At 43.9% G+C, this 22,366-nt stretch overlaps 1 protein-coding gene across 10 annotated transcripts in view; it reads right to left on the reverse strand.

Moving 5' to 3' along the window:
• LARGE1 (LARGE xylosyl- and glucuronyltransferase 1) overlaps positions 1–22,366 on the reverse strand; it is a 635,729-nt gene that overhangs the window by 330,025 nt on the left and 283,338 nt on the right. For all 10 annotated transcript variants that reach the window (XM_035261739.3, XM_054245858.2, XM_035261475.3 and 7 more), the window contains one exon: positions 2,846–2,969. In XM_035261739.3, coding sequence (XP_035117630.2) covers positions 2,846–2,969 — 124 coding nt within the window. The remainder of the gene's footprint in view (positions 1–2,845; positions 2,970–22,366) is intronic.

Below are 22,366 nucleotides of genomic sequence, written 5' to 3' on the forward strand. Positions count from 1 at the left end.
TCACACCCAGGGCAAGAGAAAAGGATAAAGATGAGCTCTCAGTTTCAGATCAGCAACTAAGCAGATGGCAGTGCCACAGGAGGTGGGGTTGTCAGGCTGGTGGAGGGGGCATATCATGGATTTCGGTTTACTGATCTGGGTTATGTATAAAGTAATACATAGACAGACTAATAGATCATGGAGTCAGACAGTTCTGGTTTTCATCTGGCTTAGCCATGTATCGTTGTTACCACTATTATTAGGAAAAATTACATTTTATAAACACTTTCATACTCATTGTCATAATGGACAACAGTCTTATGGGATTCAGGAATGTGAGACAGACAGGTGATTAATCGGTAGGGGAATAAAAAGCAGGTGTCAGGAAACCTCGATGAAGTCTTTGGTAGTAGAGATCAGGTTAGAGAGCAGGACTCTAGAGAAAGTATTCTTTTGAACATATCAGATGGTATTTTCTAAACTATCATTTTTTAAGTCATGAAGAATTCATTTCAGATCTATTTAAGAAAGAAAGCCAGCATATAAAATTAGAGACAACTGGCCTCCCTGGGTTAGAGTGGACATGATCGAGTCAGAATACCAGTGTTTCCTCCCCTTCTCTCCTTTCATCCAAGCCTCATGAAAGGGGCTTCCAGGAGTGAATTCCAGTCCATGGAACCTTACTCCTTCAACTTTTTAGCTCTTGATGGATTTCACAACAGGTCACACCACCGAGCGCATTTTAAGTCATTCTGGCCTTGGCTGCAAGTGGAGTGAAGCATTTTTAAGAAGTGCCATATCGCACGCACTGCGCCATCTTATTTCACCCCTTCCTTTGTGGCTTAGTCCCCAGCCATCTGAGAGCTGATACAACTGAGGTTCAAAATCAGTTAGAGAATTCTTTGGCGGTAAACCAGGATTTGAATTTGGGTTTTTTCCCCAATCGCTTTGTATTTTCTTTTTTCCTTTTTTTTAAGAGAAAAAAAAATGATACACTCATTTAGCTGTGATCTTACCACTATGATTCATAGCTCACTGCAGTCTCGAACTCCCGGGTTCAAGTGATTCCCCTGTCTCAGCCACTAGAGTAGCTTTGACTACAGGTGTGTGCCACCAGACTCAGCTAATTTTCAAAATTTTCTGCAGAGATTTGGTGGTGGTTGGGGGAGGGGGGGAATCTCACTATGTTGCCCAGGCTCTCAAACTCCTGGGTTCAAGCGATCCTTCCCACCTCAGCCTCCTACAGTGCTGGAATTACAGGCATGAGCCACTACATCCAGCCCACTTTGGTTGGTGTTTTCTTACGCAGTAAAGGGTGCAGGCTCAGGGGATATGGCACTGAACTACTACCAAAAGAAAGGCAAATGGTGAACACAGTGGCAGAGGCATCCTTCTGAACCATCTGCTGCTCCTCCTCCCCTGTTGCTTTTCCCCATGGTGTTGGCGCTAAGACCCCGGGAGACAGAGTGGCTTGCTTTCACCTTAATTAGTGCAGCAATTTGCTAAATTTTGTTTTCCCCTTTTTAAGAGTGTTAATCAATTTTAGCTCAGAATACACTGGAATTGCACGCAAATTACCGTGACAATCCCCAAATGCTAAATTCTGAACATCTCCATCAACCTCGGAGCCTGAAATATGTGACAATGAGAAACTCTGGACGGCGTGTCAGTGATCTATTAAAAATGTTATGGCTCTAAAATGAAAAGATAATGGGTGTATGAGGTTTGAAACAAGTAATTCGCCAGAATCAGCCTCATGCTTGGGTGTTGAGTCCTTCCCAAGGTGAGTGGAGACAGAACATCAGTGTATCTCTGCAAAGTTACATGTTCCTCTAATCACAGCAATTTGTTAAATCCATAAGCATTAGGGGGTGCCTACTATGCACCAGAAATACAGAAAAGAGTAAGGTGCGCCTCCTCCCCTCCTACCCCATTAAGAAGGGTCCGACAGATAGACAAGTGAACAAAAAATGTCTTCCTCTTTCCTGTGGAAGTGGGGTGGTTTCTAAGAGGAGTTGGCACTGTAGCTGAGTCCGGAAGGATGAACAGGAGTTGTGACAAGATAGGTGGGAAGGGCGTATGAGATGGAAGGAATGGAAGGAACAGAATAAGCAAAGACTCCAACACAGAAGAGGGGGCAATGAGAACCAGAGGTGTGCCCTATTACTTAGCAAATGCCAAGTGACAAGACCAGAAGTAGAATCAACAGCCAGAATATACAGGACTTCTTAGTCGAACTGTGGACCTGAATCATGACGCAAGCAAAACGACACTATGAAAAAATTGAAAGCGGATGAATGACCAATTTCATTTCGTTGAAACCCCTCCAGCCTGACATAACCTTCAATATTTATTCAGTAGTGTCTTCTTAAAGCACATTCAAATATATTCTCTCATTTGAGCCTCTTCATTATCACCATGAGGTTGGTATTTCATCTACCTTTTCTACTGATGAGAAAACAGGTCCAGCAGAGATAGATGGTTTTCTTTGTGTCTTCTAACCAGCAAGTGACAATACGCAAATGTAAACCCCAAGCCTGTGGGCGTCTGAGTTTCGCATTTACTTCATTGGGTAATAGAACTCTCTAGATGACAGCTACCATAGACCACTTTCAGATTATACACCAATGGCCTCCAGCGTCTCCAGAAAGTCTTGGTGGTCAAAACTCACAGACCAAGGTGGATTCTGTGCAAACAAAGGGGTTACTTTAATAAAACCAGATTCTGGTGGCAAACAGCCTCATTACACCCCAGACACTTTCAGTAAGGAGCTGAGATTTCTGGCATTGCTAAAGTCTACTAAACCACAAGCAATAACATTTCCAGCTAGAGGAGATCACGGAGGTACCTCACCTCCTGCCCCTACCTTGAGCTCGTCTGCGTTGTAGAAGTCCACACGCACGGCGGGCACCATCCAGGTCTGGAAGAGCGTGGCCAGGATCTGCTCTGCAATGGAGTCAGCAATGAGGTGGAAGTGCAGAGGGTTCCGCCTGCGGGGAGTGTGAGGAGGAAGGGTCAGACGGAGAGGTCAGGCCTTTGAATTACAGCTGCAAGAACACACTCTTTACAGTTCCTATGGTGGGGCTTGTTTGTAAAGGCAATTGTAAAAGTAAATCTGGCATGTTACCAAACCAGCACTCACTGGTGAGGCTGTAGGAGCTGAAAAGGAGAGAAGACATCTCACCCAACCTCCGTGTTTCGGAGAAGTGACAACCAACCACTAATCACTATTGACACCTAATACAGGCCAAACACCATACCTGTTAGTATTCATTCTTTTCTCTGAAAGTCTTAGGTAGAACGGGTGTTGGCTAACCTGTATATCTGCCACCTGGACATACCAGACTTAACGCAGAAACCCATCAACATAGGGTAAGTTTTTTAAACTGGCAGCAGGTGGCTGGCAAGGGACTGCTCCTGTAGCACAGCGGGACAAGTTAAATCTTCTGCTTCTTCCCCTCCAAAAAAAAAAAAAAAAACAAAAACACCACCACCCCAAAATCCAGGTTTTAAGATGGAGTCATCCAGAGCTCCCATCACCCAGTATCAGCTTGTTCTCACTTACAGTATTTCTCTATAGAAAGTCTTGGTGGCCAGAACACAGACTGAAGTGGATTCTGTGCTAACCAAGTGATTACCTTAATACTTCTGATAATAAAATCAGATTCTGGTGGCAAACAACCTCATTATGCCCTGAACACTTTCAGTTAGGAGCTGAGATTCTTGACGCTGTTTTCCTGAGACAGTACCCTAAATACAGAAGAGCATTACGCAAGGGCCAGACTTCGGAGTTAATGGAAATGGGTTCCAAACCCAGTTCGGAACTTTGTAAGTGGGAATCTTGAGCATGTCACTTACCCCTCTGCACTCTACTTCTACATTCTGGAAAAACATAGAGAAAACCTTCTCATAAGGCTGCTATGTTGATTAAACAAGGTAATTAAGTGCAAAATACGGCACATCAAAAATACACATGGGGTAGTAATCAGTAGCAGACGTACCCTAATGAGGAACTGACTAGACACAAAGCACTAGGTCAGTCAAGAAGAACTACTACCATCAACGCTATTGTGCTACTAAAACTAATGACATGAAGCGTAATGCCATGAATGAGTGCCGACCAGAAATAAAGCCCTGTGGGAAATACAAAGATGAGAATGACCCGGCCCACTGACCTCAAAGAGCTCATACCGCTCAGACACAGAGGAGCCGCAGTTAAATATAAGCACGAGGCAGAGTGTGATAAGGACTACAAAAGCACACACAGTTCCACCAGAGTAAAGCCCAGCCAATTCCCACGGGGTCAGAAGGACAAGTAAGAGGAGAGGGAAGCAGTGCCCTAAAGGGCTAAGCAGGACTTTGACAAGAGGAGAAGGCAGAGGGGATGCAATCCCAGAAGAGCCACAGGCGACAAAGGCTGGGCCCAGGGTATTAGGAGTGGGGTGGGGGTGAGGAACTTAGCAGGGCTCCAGGGTTGGTGCAGAGAAGCAGGGACATGAGAATGCTATGGGTGTTTAATTAAACAATCCGGACTTTAGGGAGGTGTTGGGGGCAGGACACTGGCCTTTTAGCTCTCAGCCATCTGCATGATCACTCCCCAGCCCTGTCGTATGTTCCAGACACACAGACCATCTCTCAGTTTCCCACTCCACACCCTGTGCTCACTCTCCACCCTGGACCTTACCATATATGGTGTACTCTGCAGGAGGCTGTCCCGCAGTTGCTCATCCAGTAAACCTTACTGAGCACACCCGATGTGTCAGGTGACAAGCTGGATGCTGGGGACACAGTGGTGAGTCAGACACACCCAAACTGTCCCTGATCTCATGGAGCTCACAGTCTGGCCCACCCTTGATCTCCACGTTCAGCACTTGGTTGTCTCTTAGTCTGCTTTAGGGCTGCCATCATTTGCTCCAAGAATCCTTTCCTGACTCTCCAGGTCTAGGTCAGGGGCCCTTTCTAACTGTTATCCCAGCCATACGTACCCGCCTACTCATCCTCACTAGGGGTTGCCTGTTGTCTACATCCCACCTATGAGCTCAGCAAGGTCAAGGATCACACCAGATGTGTTCAAATGGACAAACTGATGATCTACAGCTCAGTGCCCAGAGTAGAGGAGGAGTTTAATATAGGAACTGAATGGATAGAGGGGTGGTGAGTTGTAGACAGATAAGGGGAACAGATGTAGACATGTCACTTAGGAGATCATTAGTGTAGCTGAATGTGAAATGAGAATCTGATTAAGACCGTGTGGGTTGGTCGCAGTGGCTCATACCTGTAAGTGCAGCACTCTGGGAGGCTGAGGGGGGTGGATTACCTGAGGTCAGGAGTTTGAAACCAGTCTGATCAACACAGCAAAACCTTATCTCTACTAAAAATACAATATTAGCTGGGCCTGGTGATGGATGCCTGTAATCCCAGCAACTTGGGAGGCTGAGGCAGGAGAATCACTTGAACCCGGGAGGCGGAGGTTGTGGCAAGCCAAGATCGTGCCATTGTACTCTATCCTGGGCAACAAGAGTGAAACTCCACCTCAAAAAAAAAAAAAAAAGACAGTTTCTATCCCAGAAAGAGCAACAAGGAAGCTAGAGAATTTCAGGAGAACATATCTGAAACATGAGAAAAAAAGAGAGGGAGGAGCAGAAGGCAACATTGAGGTTCCTGGGTGGGTGGCAATGGCTCCGGGTCAGGGGATACAATGAGAAAGGCACCTTGGAGGAGGAGAGTGAGGCACACCAAGCTGAAGGTAGGGGTGGCAAAGCCAGTCCTGCTGCTGAATGGGTGGGTCTAGACCTGAACAAAGTTGTTATTCAAGTCCAATTGCCATACAAGTAACAGGTGCATAAGGGTAATAAACAGAATAAATGAATCAAAAAGCAGTCAGCACTGTAGACTTTCCCCATGGGACCTGATGCCTGAAGACTGCAAGTTTCCCATAAAATTATCTATGCTCATCACGCTCCAGGGAAAGGGGTAGCTCTTCCCTACAGCTTCCCTAAAAGCCCTGTAAGAAGCTGCCGCTGGGCCTTAGTAAAGCTTGGTGACATGAAGGGACAATGCTGTGTTTGTCCACTGGCCAGTGACTTACCTGAGGGCCAAGTCAGAGGCAGCAGGACAAAGTCACTGGGAAGACAGATGGTCCATTTAGCCCAGAGTGTTTCCAGGACTGTCTCCCAAGGCCACAGTTGCCATAATGGAGTCTTATTAATGGAGAATGGATAGAGGTAGGCCTCTATTAATATAAGTTGCATTTTTTCATCTACACTGGAGGGGCGGCTTAATTTTTGCCATGGGGTGACAATAACAAATGGACCAAGCTCCTTATATTTGCTCTAACACATCACACTTCATCTCTGTATCTTTGCTTGTGCTGTTCTCTCTCCATGTAATGCCCTTCCCTGCCTGGAAGCGCCACGAATACCTGTTCATTCTTCAAAATTCCCTTTTAAGTTATCTCCTCCTGGAAACCTTCTTTGAGCCTTTCCTTCTGTCTTTCTCCTGCCAACGTTCACACCTTGTGTGAAAAGTGAATCTACCATCTGCAGCAAGGCACTGTGATACGTATTCAAATCGCTGGCTCCTTGTCCCTACCGCAAGACCACTGAGGACAGAAACCATCACTTCATCCCCATCCACAGTATCTGGCAAAGAGCCTGGTGAATAATGGGTCCTCAACAGACATTACTATAACAACAACAAAAAGCCAATGCCTCTCCCTCTATGTCACTGAAACCGCCATCATAGGAGGGCAGAAACCGTTGATGGCACACTCCGTATCAACAGTTTGGAGTTTGGGCTCTGTTCCAGAATGTCTGGGTTGGCATCCCGGCTGCAGTATCTACTGAGTGACTGTAACAAAGTCACGACATCCCTCAAGGTCTCGATTTCCTCATCCTCAAAGCAGGAACGAGATAATGGGAAGCAAGGAATATTATTATACCGGATAATTGTGAGGGTAAAGCGACATAATAAACATAAAGTGCTCAGTAAAGCACTACCTGATGTATGTTAAGATTTCAGTGTATGTTATCTATTACCAGCACTGACTTATGGTAACTGCTTTTTTTTCCTCTACTACTTTTGCATTGCCTTTTCAATGAAGTATTTTGAATTAGTTCTTCCATCCACAGTCAAAAAATGGGCTGAATGAATATATACTCCATGAAGCGCTATTAAGCAGTAACTACATATAAGTTACCACAGGGATACAGGTGATGAATGAGCTACAAGTGCTCTCTTTGGGCAGCTTGGAGAGTCAGAGAAAGACAGAATACAAAAAACGACACAAACATTAGAACATGGATGTGCCACTAAGCTGGGCTGCCACACACAACTGCAGAGCTTGAGACAGCCCACTTCTCAGGGAGCCTTCTGCATACACTGACAGGCAATACATGTGAAGGATACTCTGAGTTAGACAGTTAGATGGAGCAGAACCATACATGATGACCCTATCGGTAGGAGCACAAAAGCTACGTGCTGGTAAGGGTGAAAGAGATGACATTTTGGTAGCGAAGAATCTGTGAGTTTCCCATAAACTATGTGGCAAGTAAAGTGCAGCTCTCAGTGGGTTAAGGAGGAGAAGAAAGGGAGGCATTCAGCGGGAAGTACGGTTGACTCTTGAGCAACACAGGTCTGAACCGTATGGGTCCACTTACGTATGGATTTTTTTTCAGCAAAACCTGGAATGGGAAACCCATGCATACTGCGGGTTGATTTTTCCCACAGGCAGTAATATAGTATGGATATTTTTTCCCATCCAAATCACATTGAAATGTAATCCCCAATGTTGGAGGTGGGGCCTGATGGGAAGTGTTTGGATCACAGGGGTGAATCCCTTGTGACTTGGTGCTGTTCTCATGATAGTGAATTTTCTCAAGATCTGGCTGGTTTAAAAAAAAGAGAGTGGCACTTCCCCCGACTTTCTCTTGCTCCCACTCTCCTCTTGCATGTGATGTGCCTGCTCCTGCTTCACCTTCTGCCATAAGTAAACACTCCTTGAGGCCTCCCTAAAAGCCAAGCAGATGCTGGTGCATTGCTTGTACAGCTTACAGAATGATGAGGAAATTAAACTGTTTTGCTTTATAAATTATCCAGTGACAGGTGTTTATAGCAATGCAAGAACAGGCTAACACAGCCAAATTGGTCCAGGAGTGAGATAGTGCTATAAAAATCTATGAAATTATGGAAGCAGCTTTGGAACTGGATAACATACAGGGGATGAAGGAGTTTGGAGGTCTCAGAAGAAGACAGGAGGAACTTCTCAGAGACTAGTTAAATGGTTGTGACCAAAATGTGGATGGTGATAAGGACAGTGACATCCAGGCTGAGAAGTTCTCAGATGAAGATGAAGAACTTACTGGGAAATAGATTAAAGGTCACCCTTGATAGGCACCAGCAAAGAACTTGACGGTATTGTGTCCATGTCCTAGAGATCTGTGGAATAACATCCTAGGGTATCTGGCAGAGAAAACTTCTCAGCAACAAAGTGTTCAGATGGAGGAGCAAAGAAATAATCTAAAAGTTGAAACTTAAAGAGAGAAACAGCTATAACATTCTGGAAATTCTGTAGCCTAACCATGTGGAAAAGAAAAGGCTTTTGGGGGTCAGGGGGTGGGGGAGAACCCACAACTTGCTACAGATATTGGGATGACTAAAAAGGGGCCCAGTGCTGACATCCAAGATGATGAGAAAAAGGCTTTGAAGGCATTTCAGAAGTCTTCCAGGCTGCCCCTCCCATCACAGGCCCAGAGGCCTAGGAGGAAAGAATGGTTCCCTGGGTCAGGACCGGGACCAGGGCCAGGACACCATTGCACTGCAGCACCCCAAATGGTTGCTCTTTGTATTGTGGCCCCTCCAGCTCCAGCCTCCACGCAAAGGGCCCAAGATACATCTCAGGCTGCAGCTTCACATGGTGTTGAGGCTGTCAGGAGGCCGAGTGCAAGAGTGAAGGAGACTTAGTAGCCTCTACCAGATTACAGAGTATGTATAAGAAAGCCTGGTGCACATGCAGAAGCCTGATACAGGGGTAGAGCCCATATAGAGATGTTCTATTATGGTAGTGCTCAGGAAATATGTGGGGTTGGAGACCCCAAATAAAGTCCCCTCTGGGGCACTGCCTACGGGAGCTGTGGAAAGGGGGCTACTACCGTCCAAACTCTAGAATGGTAGATCCACTGGCAACACGAACCTTGTGCCTGGAACAGTCAACCCATTACAGCAGCTGTAGCGGCTGTGCACTGCAAAGCCAGAGGAGTGTATTTGCCAAAGGCTTTGGGAGCCTACCCGCTACATCAGTGTGCCCTAGTTATGGGACATGTAGTCAATAATTATTTTGCAGCTTTAAGATTTAATGACTGTCCTACTGGTTTTCAGACTTGTGTGAGGCCTACAGCACCTTTCTTTTGGCCAATTTCTCCCTTTTGGAATGAGAGTGTTCACCTCATGCCTATACCACCATTGTATCTTGGAAGTAAATACTGTGGTTTGACTTAACAGGCTCATAGGCAGAAGGAACTCATCTCCAGATGGGACTTTGAACTTGGGTCTTGGGACTTTGAGTTAAGACTTGGGGAGGCTATTGTGAAACAATGATTGTATTTTGAAAAGTGAGAAGAGCATAACATTTGGGGGGGCCAGGGGTGGAATGATATAGTTTGTGTATTTTTCCCCAACCCAAATATCATGTTGAAATGTAATCCCCACCACTGAAGGTGGAACCTGGTGGAAGATGTTTGGGTTATGGGTGTGGATCCCTAATGGCTTGGTGCTGTCCTAACAATAGTGAGTGAGTTCTCATGAGAGCTGGCTGTTTAAAAGTGTGGCACCTCTCACCTTCTCTCTTGCTCCTAATTTCATCACGTGATGTGCCTGCGCCTTCTTCATCTTCCTCATACGTAAATGCTCTGAGGCCTCCCCAGAGGCCGAGCAGATGCTAGCACCATGCTTATGCAGCCTATAGAACTGTGAGCAAATTAAATCTCTCTTCTTTCTAAATTGCCCAGCCTCAAGAATTTTTTTTTTCATCCGAGATGGAGTTTCGCTCTTCTTGTCCAGGCTGCAGTGCAGTGGTATGGTCGCAGCTCACTGCAACCTCCACCTCCTGGGTTCAAGCAATTCCCCTGTCTCAGTCTCCCAAGTAGTTGGGCATACGGGCACCCACCACCATGCCTGGTTAATTTTTGTATTTTTAGTAGAGACAGGGTTTCACTGTGTTGGCCAAGGTGGTATTAAACTCCTGACTTCAGGTGATCCACCCGCCTCAGCCACCCAAAGTGTTGGGATTACAGGCGTTAGCCACCGCACCTAATCTCAGGTATTTCTTTATAACAAGGCAAGAATGGTCTAACAGAGGTAGGTGCCATAGGGCTGATTACAGGAGTTGAATATGTACAGATGTTGGACACGGGGGTGTCCTGGAACCAATCCACTGTGTATACCAAGGGGTGACTCTGATAGAATAAGAAAGGAACAAAGTGGTAAAGTACAGAGCAGGTCTGTGAAAGAACAATAGTCCTATTTGGGTGGATCATACAACAACATTTACTGGAAACCTACCATATGGCAAAAATAGGAAGGATAAAAAGAAAAAAGGGATACCATGTCTTAAGGTCAGGCTGGCCTAGAATGTGTAAGTTCCTATAAACTGTACATTGTATTCTCTAAGAGAGTAAGCTGGACAAGGTTTGGCAGCTCAGTAGGCAGCAGATAGAAGTTGTAATTCTGCAAAGTTATATCCTGGTTACAGAGCAGAAGTTGGACCAGTATGGAGTAAGAGGAGCAGGCCCTCAAAGGAAGAAGCTGCAAACATTCAGATGGGGCTTCCTCGTACAACGTTCTTTTGCCTATGGTCTATTTAAAGCATCTCTCCAGAAGGCAGAGTAAGTCGAGAAAGAATCCTCACCTTTATAGCAATACTAGGGGACTGCATTGTCAAAGGGAATAGTGTGTCTCATTAGCTTCCCTGAGTATATAAAAATGCTTAATCAGAAAACACACGAGGCCCTCAGCCCAGGTGACCACCAAGACCTCTGCAGTTTGCCGACATTGCCTCAGCAATCAAAGGTGGGCTAGCCATGAGCAGCCTGTGTCTGACTCCTATCAGACAGCATGCTGGAGGGGTTCCACTCACGTTCCACCACTTTGGGTACCATCCTAAGAATCTGGGACCAGACTGAAGTTCCTGACAGTGGCCTTTTCCTTTTAAGATCCGAAAGCCATGGTACAAGCACCTGAAAGTACTGCCCAGACCACCTTTCTTGGGGCTTCTCTGTGAGCCGAAATACTTCCCCTGAGCTGTCACCTGTAAATCTGACTACCAACCAGATGGCCCCAGTTTCACATTCCACAGGTTCCTGGGAATTAAGAAACCACCAATTACATGGTACTACACACCAAGTCTCTAATGATGTGTGGAGTGTTTGTCTGGGACCTGTCTCTTCTTTAGAATGTAAGCTCCTTGAGGACAGAGACTGTGTCTTCCATTCATTGCTGCATCCTGGCTCCCAGAGCACCGCCTGACACAGTAACCAGGGGCTCGTGTTTATTCTGCATTGACGAGTGGCTTCCTCGATCTCCAAAACAGAAACCAGTTTTCCCTCTCTTGGCCTCTTACACAGGTTTCCTCTTGAATTTCCTGCCTGGGTTAAAGGTACCCCATTCACCCAGTCTCATAAACTAGAAATGGGAGCATGCCCTGGACCCCCTCCTCAGCCATATGCCACATACTCAATCAACCTCAAGTCCTCAGAGGCGGCTTAGCTTAACGGTTAAGAGCTGGGTCCTGGTTCTGTCGTAACTTAGTTCTGTCATGAACAAATGTTGGACTTTGGGAAAGCTTCTTCTGCTCTGAGTTTGTTTCCAAATCTTCAAAATGCGATTGATAATAATACCTCCTACCTTACAGCTACTGTTAAATTGACTCAGTTAAAACATATGGAGCACTTAGAACAGAAAGAGGCAGGAAGTAAGAACTTAGCAAATGTTAGCTTCATTATCCTATCCAACCTTGGGGATAGCTCACCAATTTATTCACTCTTTCTCTGACTCTCTTAATCACTCCAATACATCCTCTAGCCCCTAAGCCATATGTTCACTCTAACATAATCACACAACCCCCAGCTCACTGTACAATATATAAGGCCCAGCCTCTGGCATGGAGCAAACAACACCTTCCACGATCTCACCCTGTCTGTCCTTCAAAGCTCATGTCTTCACATCCCTTCCTTACACCCAGCATTCCAGCCACTTCTTCCTCAGTTCTGCCTGTGACCACCTCCTGCTCCTCCTGCAGGAATAAACTCAAGAGTCACATTCCCAGGGAAACCTTCCGTAGCCACCTCATCCAACAGTCCCATCTCCCCCATCACTCTCCATACCACTGTGCTGTCAGATTTCTTCCTAGCATTTATCATCACTGGAAATCTCCATGTTAACCTGCAAGGCTATCTACTACCCTCCACGAGACTGTCAGCTGGGGAGGATGGAGCTTCTCTAGCCTCACAAAGTACCTCCTCTCGTTTTGCTTTCTTGACAACCCCAGGGTTTAGACAGGCTACCTGGTCTCAGGTGAAGTTCCAGGGCTGAGCACATTCTCCCGGCAGGCTTGCACTCGTGCTGTCGCCTTTTCCTGGACCATCTACACTTCAGCCTACTAACTGTGCCTGGCTCTGAGGAGGCCATTCCACTGTGTCAGATGCCCTTCTTAGTGGCTCCAGCTCAGTCTGTGCTCAAATCTTAGTTCAGATCTTTGAGATAATCTACTGACTATTCACGTCTTTGTTCCGTGCTAGATGGAGTCTTAGCATGGGTGCTTTATTTTGTTAAGAATCTTATCCCTAGACGTTTTTTTTTTTTTTTTTAACAGCTTCTTACAGGTAGAACCACTCAGTGATTGTTTAAGGAATGAATGAATAAATGAACACATGAATAATTACCAAAAATATCCAAACGCCAGCAGTTTGACATAATTACCAAAGAGATCCAAATGCCCACACCTTGACAGAATTACTTAGAAGTTAGGTACAGAACCACTTAGTAAAAATGTAGGAGCAACTCTTTTAACACTGGCTTAGGGAATTGTTTCTTAGATATGACACCCAAATCATAAACAATGAAAGAAAAAACATAGATTTCACTGAAATAAGTTTTTAAAAATGCTTTCTTTCTTTCTGCTGCCATGCCATATGAAGACACAGCAAGAAGGTGGCCATCTACAAACCAGGAAGAGGGTCTTTCCCTATAGAACCTAATCTCAGACAAGTACCCTGATGTCAGATTTCCCCAACTTCAGAACTGTATGAAATAAATTAAAATAAATTAGTGTTAAGACAAAAAAAAAGGAAGAATTTTTACACTTCATAGAACATGATTAAGAAAGTGAAAAAGAACTACCAGAGTGGGAGATGATATTTTCCTTTCCTTTCTTTTTTTTTTTTGAAATTTTGAGATTTTTTTTTTTTCTTTTGAATAGTTTGATTCTTCTTCCCCAGGCTGGAGTATAATGGCACGATCCCGGCTCACTGCAACCTCTGTCTCCCGAATTCAAGCAATTCTTCTGCCTCAGCTTCCTAAGTAGCTGGGATTGCAGACACCTGCCACCATGCCCAGTTAATATTGTATTTTTAGTAGAGACGGGGATTCTCTATATTGGTCAGGCTGGTCTCCAACTCCCAAACTCAGGTGGATCCACCTGCCTCAGCCTCCCAAAGTGCTGGGATTACAGGCGCAAGCCAGTGTGCCTGGCTAATATTTTCAAGCATATATGTGATAAACAACTTGTATCCACAATATATACTTTACAGCTCAAACATGAAAAGGACAAGTAAGCCAATGAAAATTGAGCAAAGTATTTAAATAACCATTTCTCAGAGAAGATATGCAAATAGCCAATAAGCATATGAAAAGACGCTCAACATCATTAATTGTTAAGGAAATGGAAATCAAACCACAATGAGCTACTTACTAACTAGAATGAGAAAAATAAAAAAAAGATACATAACAAGCGGTGCGAAGAATCTGGAGATATTGGAACCCTCAACGGTTACCGGTGGAAGTGTAAAATGAGGCAGCTGCTTAGAGAAACAGTTTGGCAATTTCTCAAAAATTAAGCATAAAAATAAAAATATCTATAAAAATATGAAAACAGATGTCAACACAAAAGCTTATACAGAACATTTTTAGCAGAACTGTTCGTAATAGTCAAGAAGTGGATGGCCAGGTGCAGTGGCTCCGTCTGTAATCCCAGAACTTTGGGAGGCCGAGGAGGGTGGATCACCTGAGGTCGAGTTCGAGACCAGACTGGCCAACATGGCGAAACCCTGCCTCTACCAAAACAAACAAACAAAAAATTAGCTGGGTGTGTTGGTGGGCGCCTGTAATCCTAGCTACCTGGAAGGCTGCGGCACGAGGACTGCTTGAACGTAGGAGGCGGAGATTGCAGTGAGCCAAGATAGTGTCACTGCACTCCAGCCTGGGTGATGGAGCAAGACTGTCTCAAAAACAAAGAAGAAGTGGAAAAAACTGCAACAGCCACCAGCAGATGAATTGTTAATACAATGTGGTATATCCATACAAAGGAATATTTCTGGGTAATTAAAAGAAATGAAGAACTGATACATGCTATGTCAGGGAGGAACTTTGACAGCATTCTGCCAAGGAAAAAAGGCCAGCCCAAAACACTAAATGCTGTATGCTTTCACTTACATGACATGTCCAAAACAGGCAAATCCAAAGAGACAGAAAGTAGATTAACGGTTGGGTATGAGATGGTAAGAAGAGGAAGTGGGTATCGCTGGGGATGGGGATTTCTTTGAGGTTATGAAAATGCTCTGATACTAAATGCAAAGGACACTTGCACAACTCTGTAAATGTGCTAAACAACCACTACATTGTACACTTTTAAAGAGCAAATTGTATATTTATTTATTCAGCTCAGAAAAACAGGTAAATATTAGAATGTTGGTCTGTCCTGCATATTTGGCAGAGGGAAAGAGGCCTGCTCTGCTTCCGTTTCTGGGCTTCCTTCCTTAGGCGGATATGCTAAGCAGTAAATGGTCCGTCCATGTAGGAAAGCCTGTAATTGTCCAGGCTGGCCTCTGACCGGGAGGTAAGTCCAATTCACAGGGACATGAGAGCCCTATTTGTGGCCACAGTTGAAAGAACATCCTATATTCCAGACTAAGAGCAAAAGAAGAGACTATTTCATTCTTTACATGTGTGACTTCTGAGCCTTATTTCATATTTGGTTCCTAACTCAGGAAGGTAAGAAATAGTTTTAATGACAGAGCCTGGCAAATTCCAAAATCAGCCAAAGCCTATGAGTCTACATCCTATTCTCTTTTGTTCAAAGGGAGATTAGCAAGAGTTAGACAGATGTTAAGGACATATTTACACCAAAGAGAATTTCACCAACTGCAGATAATAAAAACTCATTCAGAGGAATAATTTTCTCAATATATGATTCAAGGCTATTTAGTTTTCTATTTGTATAACATCTAAAATAGTCTTTTATGCCAGCTACCAGTTATAAATACATTTTGTGAGCATTGCCTGAGGCCCATTAGAAAAAGCTTCTGCCTGGACAGGCCAGCTTGGGTCCACATCTTAATACAGAGTGGTCCCACATAGCATGCCTGGGGTAATGCTGCAGGTATCAGATGTGGTCCACAGGCAGCCCAGACCACAATTCTACACCAAAGAAGGAATCAAGTGTGTGCTTCCTCTCCAGCAGAGCCTGCAGACTTCACTCTTAATGAGCAACACTCCTGCTGCCTCTGGTTTCCTTAACTGCTCCCTTGTTCCAGGCAGAGATGCAATAAATATGGTACTACAAAGAGGCAAAGATGATTAAACCATTACTTTTTTCCTGCCTTTCCTTTCTTATTTTGTCAGGAATGTGCCACGGTCCCTCCAAGGTAATCTAGGGCGTGTTTTCATTAAAATATACAAGGACATTTGAGCTGAAATGATCTTTAATTATTAAGTTTACAATGTCACGGCAATCTTAGGAAAAGAAAGCGCCTGCGACAACAACTTGAATTCTCACTCAATGTGCTGCACTTACAGATTTAATAGGACTAATTTCAGAAAATCACTGCAGCCGGAATGAGGGTTTTTCAGTGAGTCCTTCATTTGAGAAAGGCCAAGTAGCTTTGATGTTATGGGAAGATTCAAGGACAAGTCAGTGCCATATCAGAAAAGCTTTCCAGGAGAGAAGAACAGAGCAACTTTTAAGAAAAATCAAAAGGCCTTGTAATACAGTAAAAGAGGCATGGATTGTAGGGGCTGGGAGAGCCCAGGTGGAGACTGACTCACCTGTCACCTTAAACAAGCTATTTAACTTCCCTGAGCCTTGGTTTCCTTATCCTTTTATGGGGATAATTACATCTGCTACACGTGGTCTGGATGACACTCAAATGCAATAGCCCATGTGAAGCTTAACATCTGCATTACAGAAAGTAGTACCTTTTGGCTTAAATACTTATGGGTATGACCAAATACCACTGATCTCTTACCTCTTTAAAGATATTACCTGCCCATGCTATTTTTCTAAGACTTACTGGAAACTCTGATGCCCATGCCTTTATTAAAAGCTTTATTGATTCCACACTTAACACCTCAAAAATACATACCTAGAAAGGGAGAGAACTGATAGAGGCAAAAGGCTTCGCCTAGACAGATAGGAGGCGGCCCCAGTGAAATCTCACCTTCAAGCCAGAAACAGTCCTGGGTAAATCCTCGAACTGCATTGAGAACCTGCCTTCCCGTCTGGCATGCTTTCCACTGATTAACCCACATCTTTCACCTATTTTACACATACCTACCCTTTCCTAATTGGTTTTCAATACAACTGTGCCCACTTTTGATTGGTGTCTTTGCTTTAACCTTTTTTGCATACTCACAAACTAATCAGCATAAACTTCCTATTCTGAGCCCATAAAAAGCCCTGAGATCAGCCATATTGGGAACTCTCCTATCTTTGGGTAGGGGGACCACCCCTGCATCTTGTCCCCACTAAAAGCTTTTTCATCACTCAATAAAATTTCTCACCTTGCTCATTCTTTGAGCAACCATATGCCTAATTCTTCTTGGTCACGAGACAAGAATCCAGACCTAGTTAAACTAAAGAGCAAAGAATTCTGCATCAAAATGATTATGGAGATCACAACTTATACACTATTACCCAAAATTATAAAATTAAAAATAAGAATAATAAGGCCAGCCACAGTGGCTCACACCTATCATCCCAGCACTTTGGGAGGCTAACACAGATCACCTGAAGTCCAGAGTTCAAGACTAGCCTGGCCAACATGGTGAAACTCTGTCTCTACCAAAAATACAAAAATTAGCTGGATGTGGTGCCGGGCACCTGTAATCCCAGCTACTTGGGAGGTTGAGGCAGGAGAATTGATTGAAACTGGGAGGCGTAGGTTGCAGTGAGCCGAGATCACACCACTGCACTTCAGCCTAGACAACAGAGCAAGACTCTTATCTCAAAAAAAAAAAAAAAAATTAATAATGATACTAAAACTGGTAACATCTTTCTGGTGAAAAGCTCAGATTCTGAAGCCAAACTGTCTGGTTTCTAAGTAGGCTCTGCCCATCTTCTCACTGAGACCTTGAGCCATGACTTAAACATTCTGTTTCTCAGTTGCACTCTCAGTGAAGTGGGCACCGTAACAGTGCTCACCTCCTGGAGCCATGTGAGGAATCGGTGCACTGCCATCTGGAAGACACTTGGAACAGACCGTGATACAGAGCCGGAGCTGCATTCTTATTTGTTAAATAAATAAAATACAGACAAGTTTTACATAAAGCCTATTTTCCCATATTCAAAACGAGGCTCTATGGGAGGTTGAGAAATAAGCCAAAGCTCCAAGATATAGAGTCACTAGTCTAGGGTCACCCAGTTTGGGCCTGGTAGGAGCAGAACCAGAACCTAAGCCTGCTACTTTCTTTCATTCAAATCCTATGTACAACTCAAACCCTTTCTACAATGAATTCAAGCCTAAATAAAGGATAAGACAATGAAAGGCAGATATTGGTCATGAATATGCTCTTTTATTCACCATGTTCTTCACGGGCACAAGTGAAGTTTAAAAAAACTAAACCAAAAACAATTTACCTCATATGCAAAGTAAGGGAAATAACCCAGCCTCATCCTGCCCCCGGGGCTGTAGAGGGTGAGAACAAGTAGATTATGCTAGCAAACACATATTAATTTTTTACAAGCTGATCCACCTTCCTGCCCAGGAGGTAAACACTTAATTGCTAAATAAATATTTCTTTTCTCTGCTCCTTAAGAGTTGAGTTTCCTTGAGGAGTAGCAATATTTCCCAGTTTATTTGCAACTGGGATTGGAGTCACAGGCATTCCCCCCAATATTCCTCTGAATATCCTGCCATCTAAGTGATACAGACATGTATCGTGCTATTTTCTACTGCGTAACAAACAAACCTCTGTCACTTATCCTTTGTATATATTTTTGTCATCCATCTTTCTTCTTCACCATAGAGGTTGTATGGTGGCATAACCAAAAATATATGTAGCACTGAAAACAAAAACATTACGGCTGGGTGCGGTGTCTCACACCTGTAACCCCAGTACTTTGAGAAGCCAAGGCGGGTCGACCATCTGAGGTCAGGAGTTCCAAACCAGCCTGGCTAACATGGTGAAACCTCATCTTCACTAAAAAAATTAAAAAATAAAAATTTAGCTGGGCATGGTGGCACACACCTACAGTCCCAGCTACTCGAGAGGCTGAGGCAGCAGAATGCCTTGAACCAGAGAGGTGGAGGTTTCAGTGAACCAAGACCGTGCAGATATCAGATCAGTTCACTGCACTCCAGCCTGGACGACAAAGCAAGACTATAAGAAAAAAACAAGATTACCTTTATTTCTACCACCCAAACACAGCATGTGAAAGTTCTATTTCTTATGTATTTTCTGCTAGTCTGTCTTTTGACCCTGTCTGTATATGTGTACATGTAACACACATGCATGTGTTTATATACTAAAATACATACTATGCATCTCATTCTAAATTTTCACTTATTTTATATAAGTATTGCTTCATGGCACGCCATACTTTTCAAAACTACCTGAGTACATGGTTTGCTATAAGAGAATGTTCCATTACTTATTTTGTTATTAAGTGTTTTCCAATTTTATAATTATGAAGCAATATTTTACAGAAGTTTTTTTCTATTGTTAGAGATTATCTTTTTAAGGCAGAGTCTTTAAAGGAGTCATAATGGATCAAGGTCTTCCCACCTTGCATGAATTTCTCTCCAACAGGTCACAGCAATTGTCACTGTTGACATTCGTGTGCAAAAGTGCCTATATTACTCTTTTACTGTCTTTTAAAATATGTCATCAAGCATATGGCAGAAGTAAAACTGATCTGATGTAACAAAGCAAGCCTTAAATGAAAATTTGCTAAAAATCTTGTCTGGGAAATAAATCTAATTACTGTAATTAACAGTGAAAGCCCAAAGAAGCATCCTGCGCCACTATTATTATATTATTATTAACATTAGTAAGGTACTTCATTTGTCAGTGTATTTTATAACCATGTATTAGTTAATCTTCATAATGCGCTTGGGAAGCAATGATGCTATTTATAGCTGGACTTGCTGAGCTGAAAGTCTTTTAAACGTACTTTTGTCTTGATATCTCAACTCATCACCAGCATATCAATTCACAGAATCATTTCCATTTGTATAATTTCAGGAATGGCAGGAACTTCCATGGTAATTTGGTCCAAGTTGGTCAAGTTGCCATTAAAATGGTATATGGTAAACACAGTTGACAGCAGTAACTTAAGAACACCCCGAGAATGACCCTGCATGACAGATGCACCTGAAAGCGTATTCTGAACTGGAGAATCCAGGAGAGGCCAACCTGGAGATTCGTTAATTGTCTGTAAGAAACATCTGAGCTCCCAAACTATCCAAAAAAAACACAGGCCATACAGGGAACTGAGGGCCTAAGGTTTGGGGTGACTGAAGTGGTGCTACTTGGTAACCTCCTGGTTGTTAGGGAAAAGATGCTGATAAGGTTAGGCTTTGTGTCCCCACCCCAGTCTCATCTTGAACTGTAATGCCTATAATCCCCATAATCCCCATGTGTCAAGGGAGAGCCAGGGTGGAGGTTACTGAATTATGGAGGTGGTTTCCCCCATGCTGTTCTCATAATAGTAAGTTCTCGGCTGGGTGTGGTGGCTCACGCCTGTAATCCCAGCACTCTGGGAGGCCGAGGTGGGTGGATCATGAGGTCAAGAGATCGAGACCATCCTGGTCAACATGGTGAAACCCCGTCTCTACTAAAAATACAAAAAATTAGCTGGGCATGGTGGCGCATGCCTGTAATCCCAGCTACTCAGGAGGCTGAGGTGGGAGAATTGCTTGAACCCAGGAGGCGGAGGTTGCGGTGAGCCGAGATCACGCCATTGCACTCCAGCCTGGGTAACAAGAGCGAAACTCTATCTCAAAAAAAAAAAAAAAAAAAAAAGGTAAGTTCTCACCAGATCTGATGGTTTTCTGGGGGAATCATATCCCTTCACTCAGCACTTCTCCTTCCTGCCACCTTGTGAAGAAGATACCTTGCCTCCCCGTCACCTTCTGCCATGATTGTAAGTCTCCTGAGGCCTCCCCAGCCATGCCAAGCTGTGAGCATATTAAACCCCTTTCCTTTATACATTACCCAGTCTCAAGCAGTTCTCTCGAGTAGTATGGAAATGGACAAATACAGGTGCTAAGTGAAAATGTTATACAAACTGCATGCCTTTCTAGGTAGCTGCAGCTTTCCTTCCCAGCCCGCTGCCACTGGGCCATGGGATTCTCCTGTCTGGCCTGTTGCCACTGGAGGGTATGTAAGGCAGTCCTCGTGTCCAGCCCACTGCCACTGGCTCTCTTCCCATGTATGTAAGCCCCCAGTTAAGCCCAGTGTCTCGTTTGCTGGCCCTGTGTCTCTTCTCTGGCCTCACGAACCTGGTGCCATGACCACTAGAGTTGATGAGGGCTCGGCATAACAACTGGAATGCACAATTCTCATGACACATACTAAGGATTTGCTTTCTTCTCAAGTCCCCATGCCACCTCAAAAGCATGACATGCCATCAGCAGCTAATAATACTACTACTGCTATTTTTAAATTTAACACCTTTGTTCTGCAGTTACTGTAGGAGTAAAAGTTTATACCCAACAGGATTCTTACCATTTCAACAACTATTAGATATCTGATTTGCAGCTAAAGCAACAGGAATAAAATTTATGCACAACACCACCAGAGGTTTTTATAACCTTTAGCTTTGCTGTAATTGAGCAATAGCATAATTGAATACCTATAATTATGCAAATACCCTTTTCTAGAAAGGGGGCTTTTTTTCTCTCTCTCTCTCAGGGAGGGATCTGAGGTCTTTAATCGCAACAAATAGTAAATACATGAAAGGCTGAAGACCACTCATCTTATTCAATGTTTAGTGTACAAAATGCCTGGTTTAAAGCTGCAGGATGAAGGCCGTAGTACTGCAAGGAGTCTTCAAAACTACAGAGAAACAACAACGATGTGGAAAGGGCATCCACCTCCAGTCAGAAGACAGCAGGTCAAGCCCCATTTGGCCATTCTTTATCTGCTGTTCCCATTTCCTCCTCAAATATAAAACCGAAATCACAGCTCCAGCTGGACGGCGCTATGAGGAACAACTGACAGACTCTACAGTCAACTGTCACCTGTTTGTTGATTGCTTTCTTCTCCTACCCACTTCTCCATTCAGGATGGGCAGTGAATTTGATGCTTGCACACTTGCCAGCTTGCTGCAGGCATATAAGGGGCCCAGCAAAAGAACCACACAGGCGAGCCCAGTAGAAAAAAAACAAACTAATAAGTAAATGTTTCAGATCAATAAGTTTTAGGGTGAACTGACACACAGTAAAAGTGAACTGATAAAAAAACACTAAAGTCTACTAAAATGGCTGGGGGAGGTGGCTCACACCTGTAATCCCAGCACTTTGGGAGGCCAAGGTAGGGGGGATCGCCTGTGGTCAGAATTTGGGACCAGCCTGGCTAACATGGTGAAACCCAGTCTCTACTAAAAATACCAAAATTAGTTGGGTGTCATGGCAGGTGCCTATGGCAGAAGATCGCTGGAATACGGGAGGCAGAGGCTGCAGTGAGCCATGATCGCACCACTGCACTTCAGCTTTGGTGACAGGAGCAAGATTCCCTCTCAAAAATTAAAACATAAAAATAAAATTAAAATGACCTTCTGAAAATCATTCAGCTATACAGTGCCATGAATGTGGAACTGAACTAAGTCAGGGCTGAATAAACGACTTCACGTTCTTTATTAATGAACTCCCCCAGATTAACTTCTCCAATAAGTAAA

The sequence above is a fragment of the Callithrix jacchus genome, chromosome 1, assembly GCF_049354715.1.
Source record: "Callithrix jacchus isolate 240 chromosome 1, calJac240_pri, whole genome shotgun sequence".
Lineage (NCBI taxonomy): Eukaryota > Metazoa > Chordata > Mammalia > Primates > Cebidae > Callithrix > Callithrix jacchus.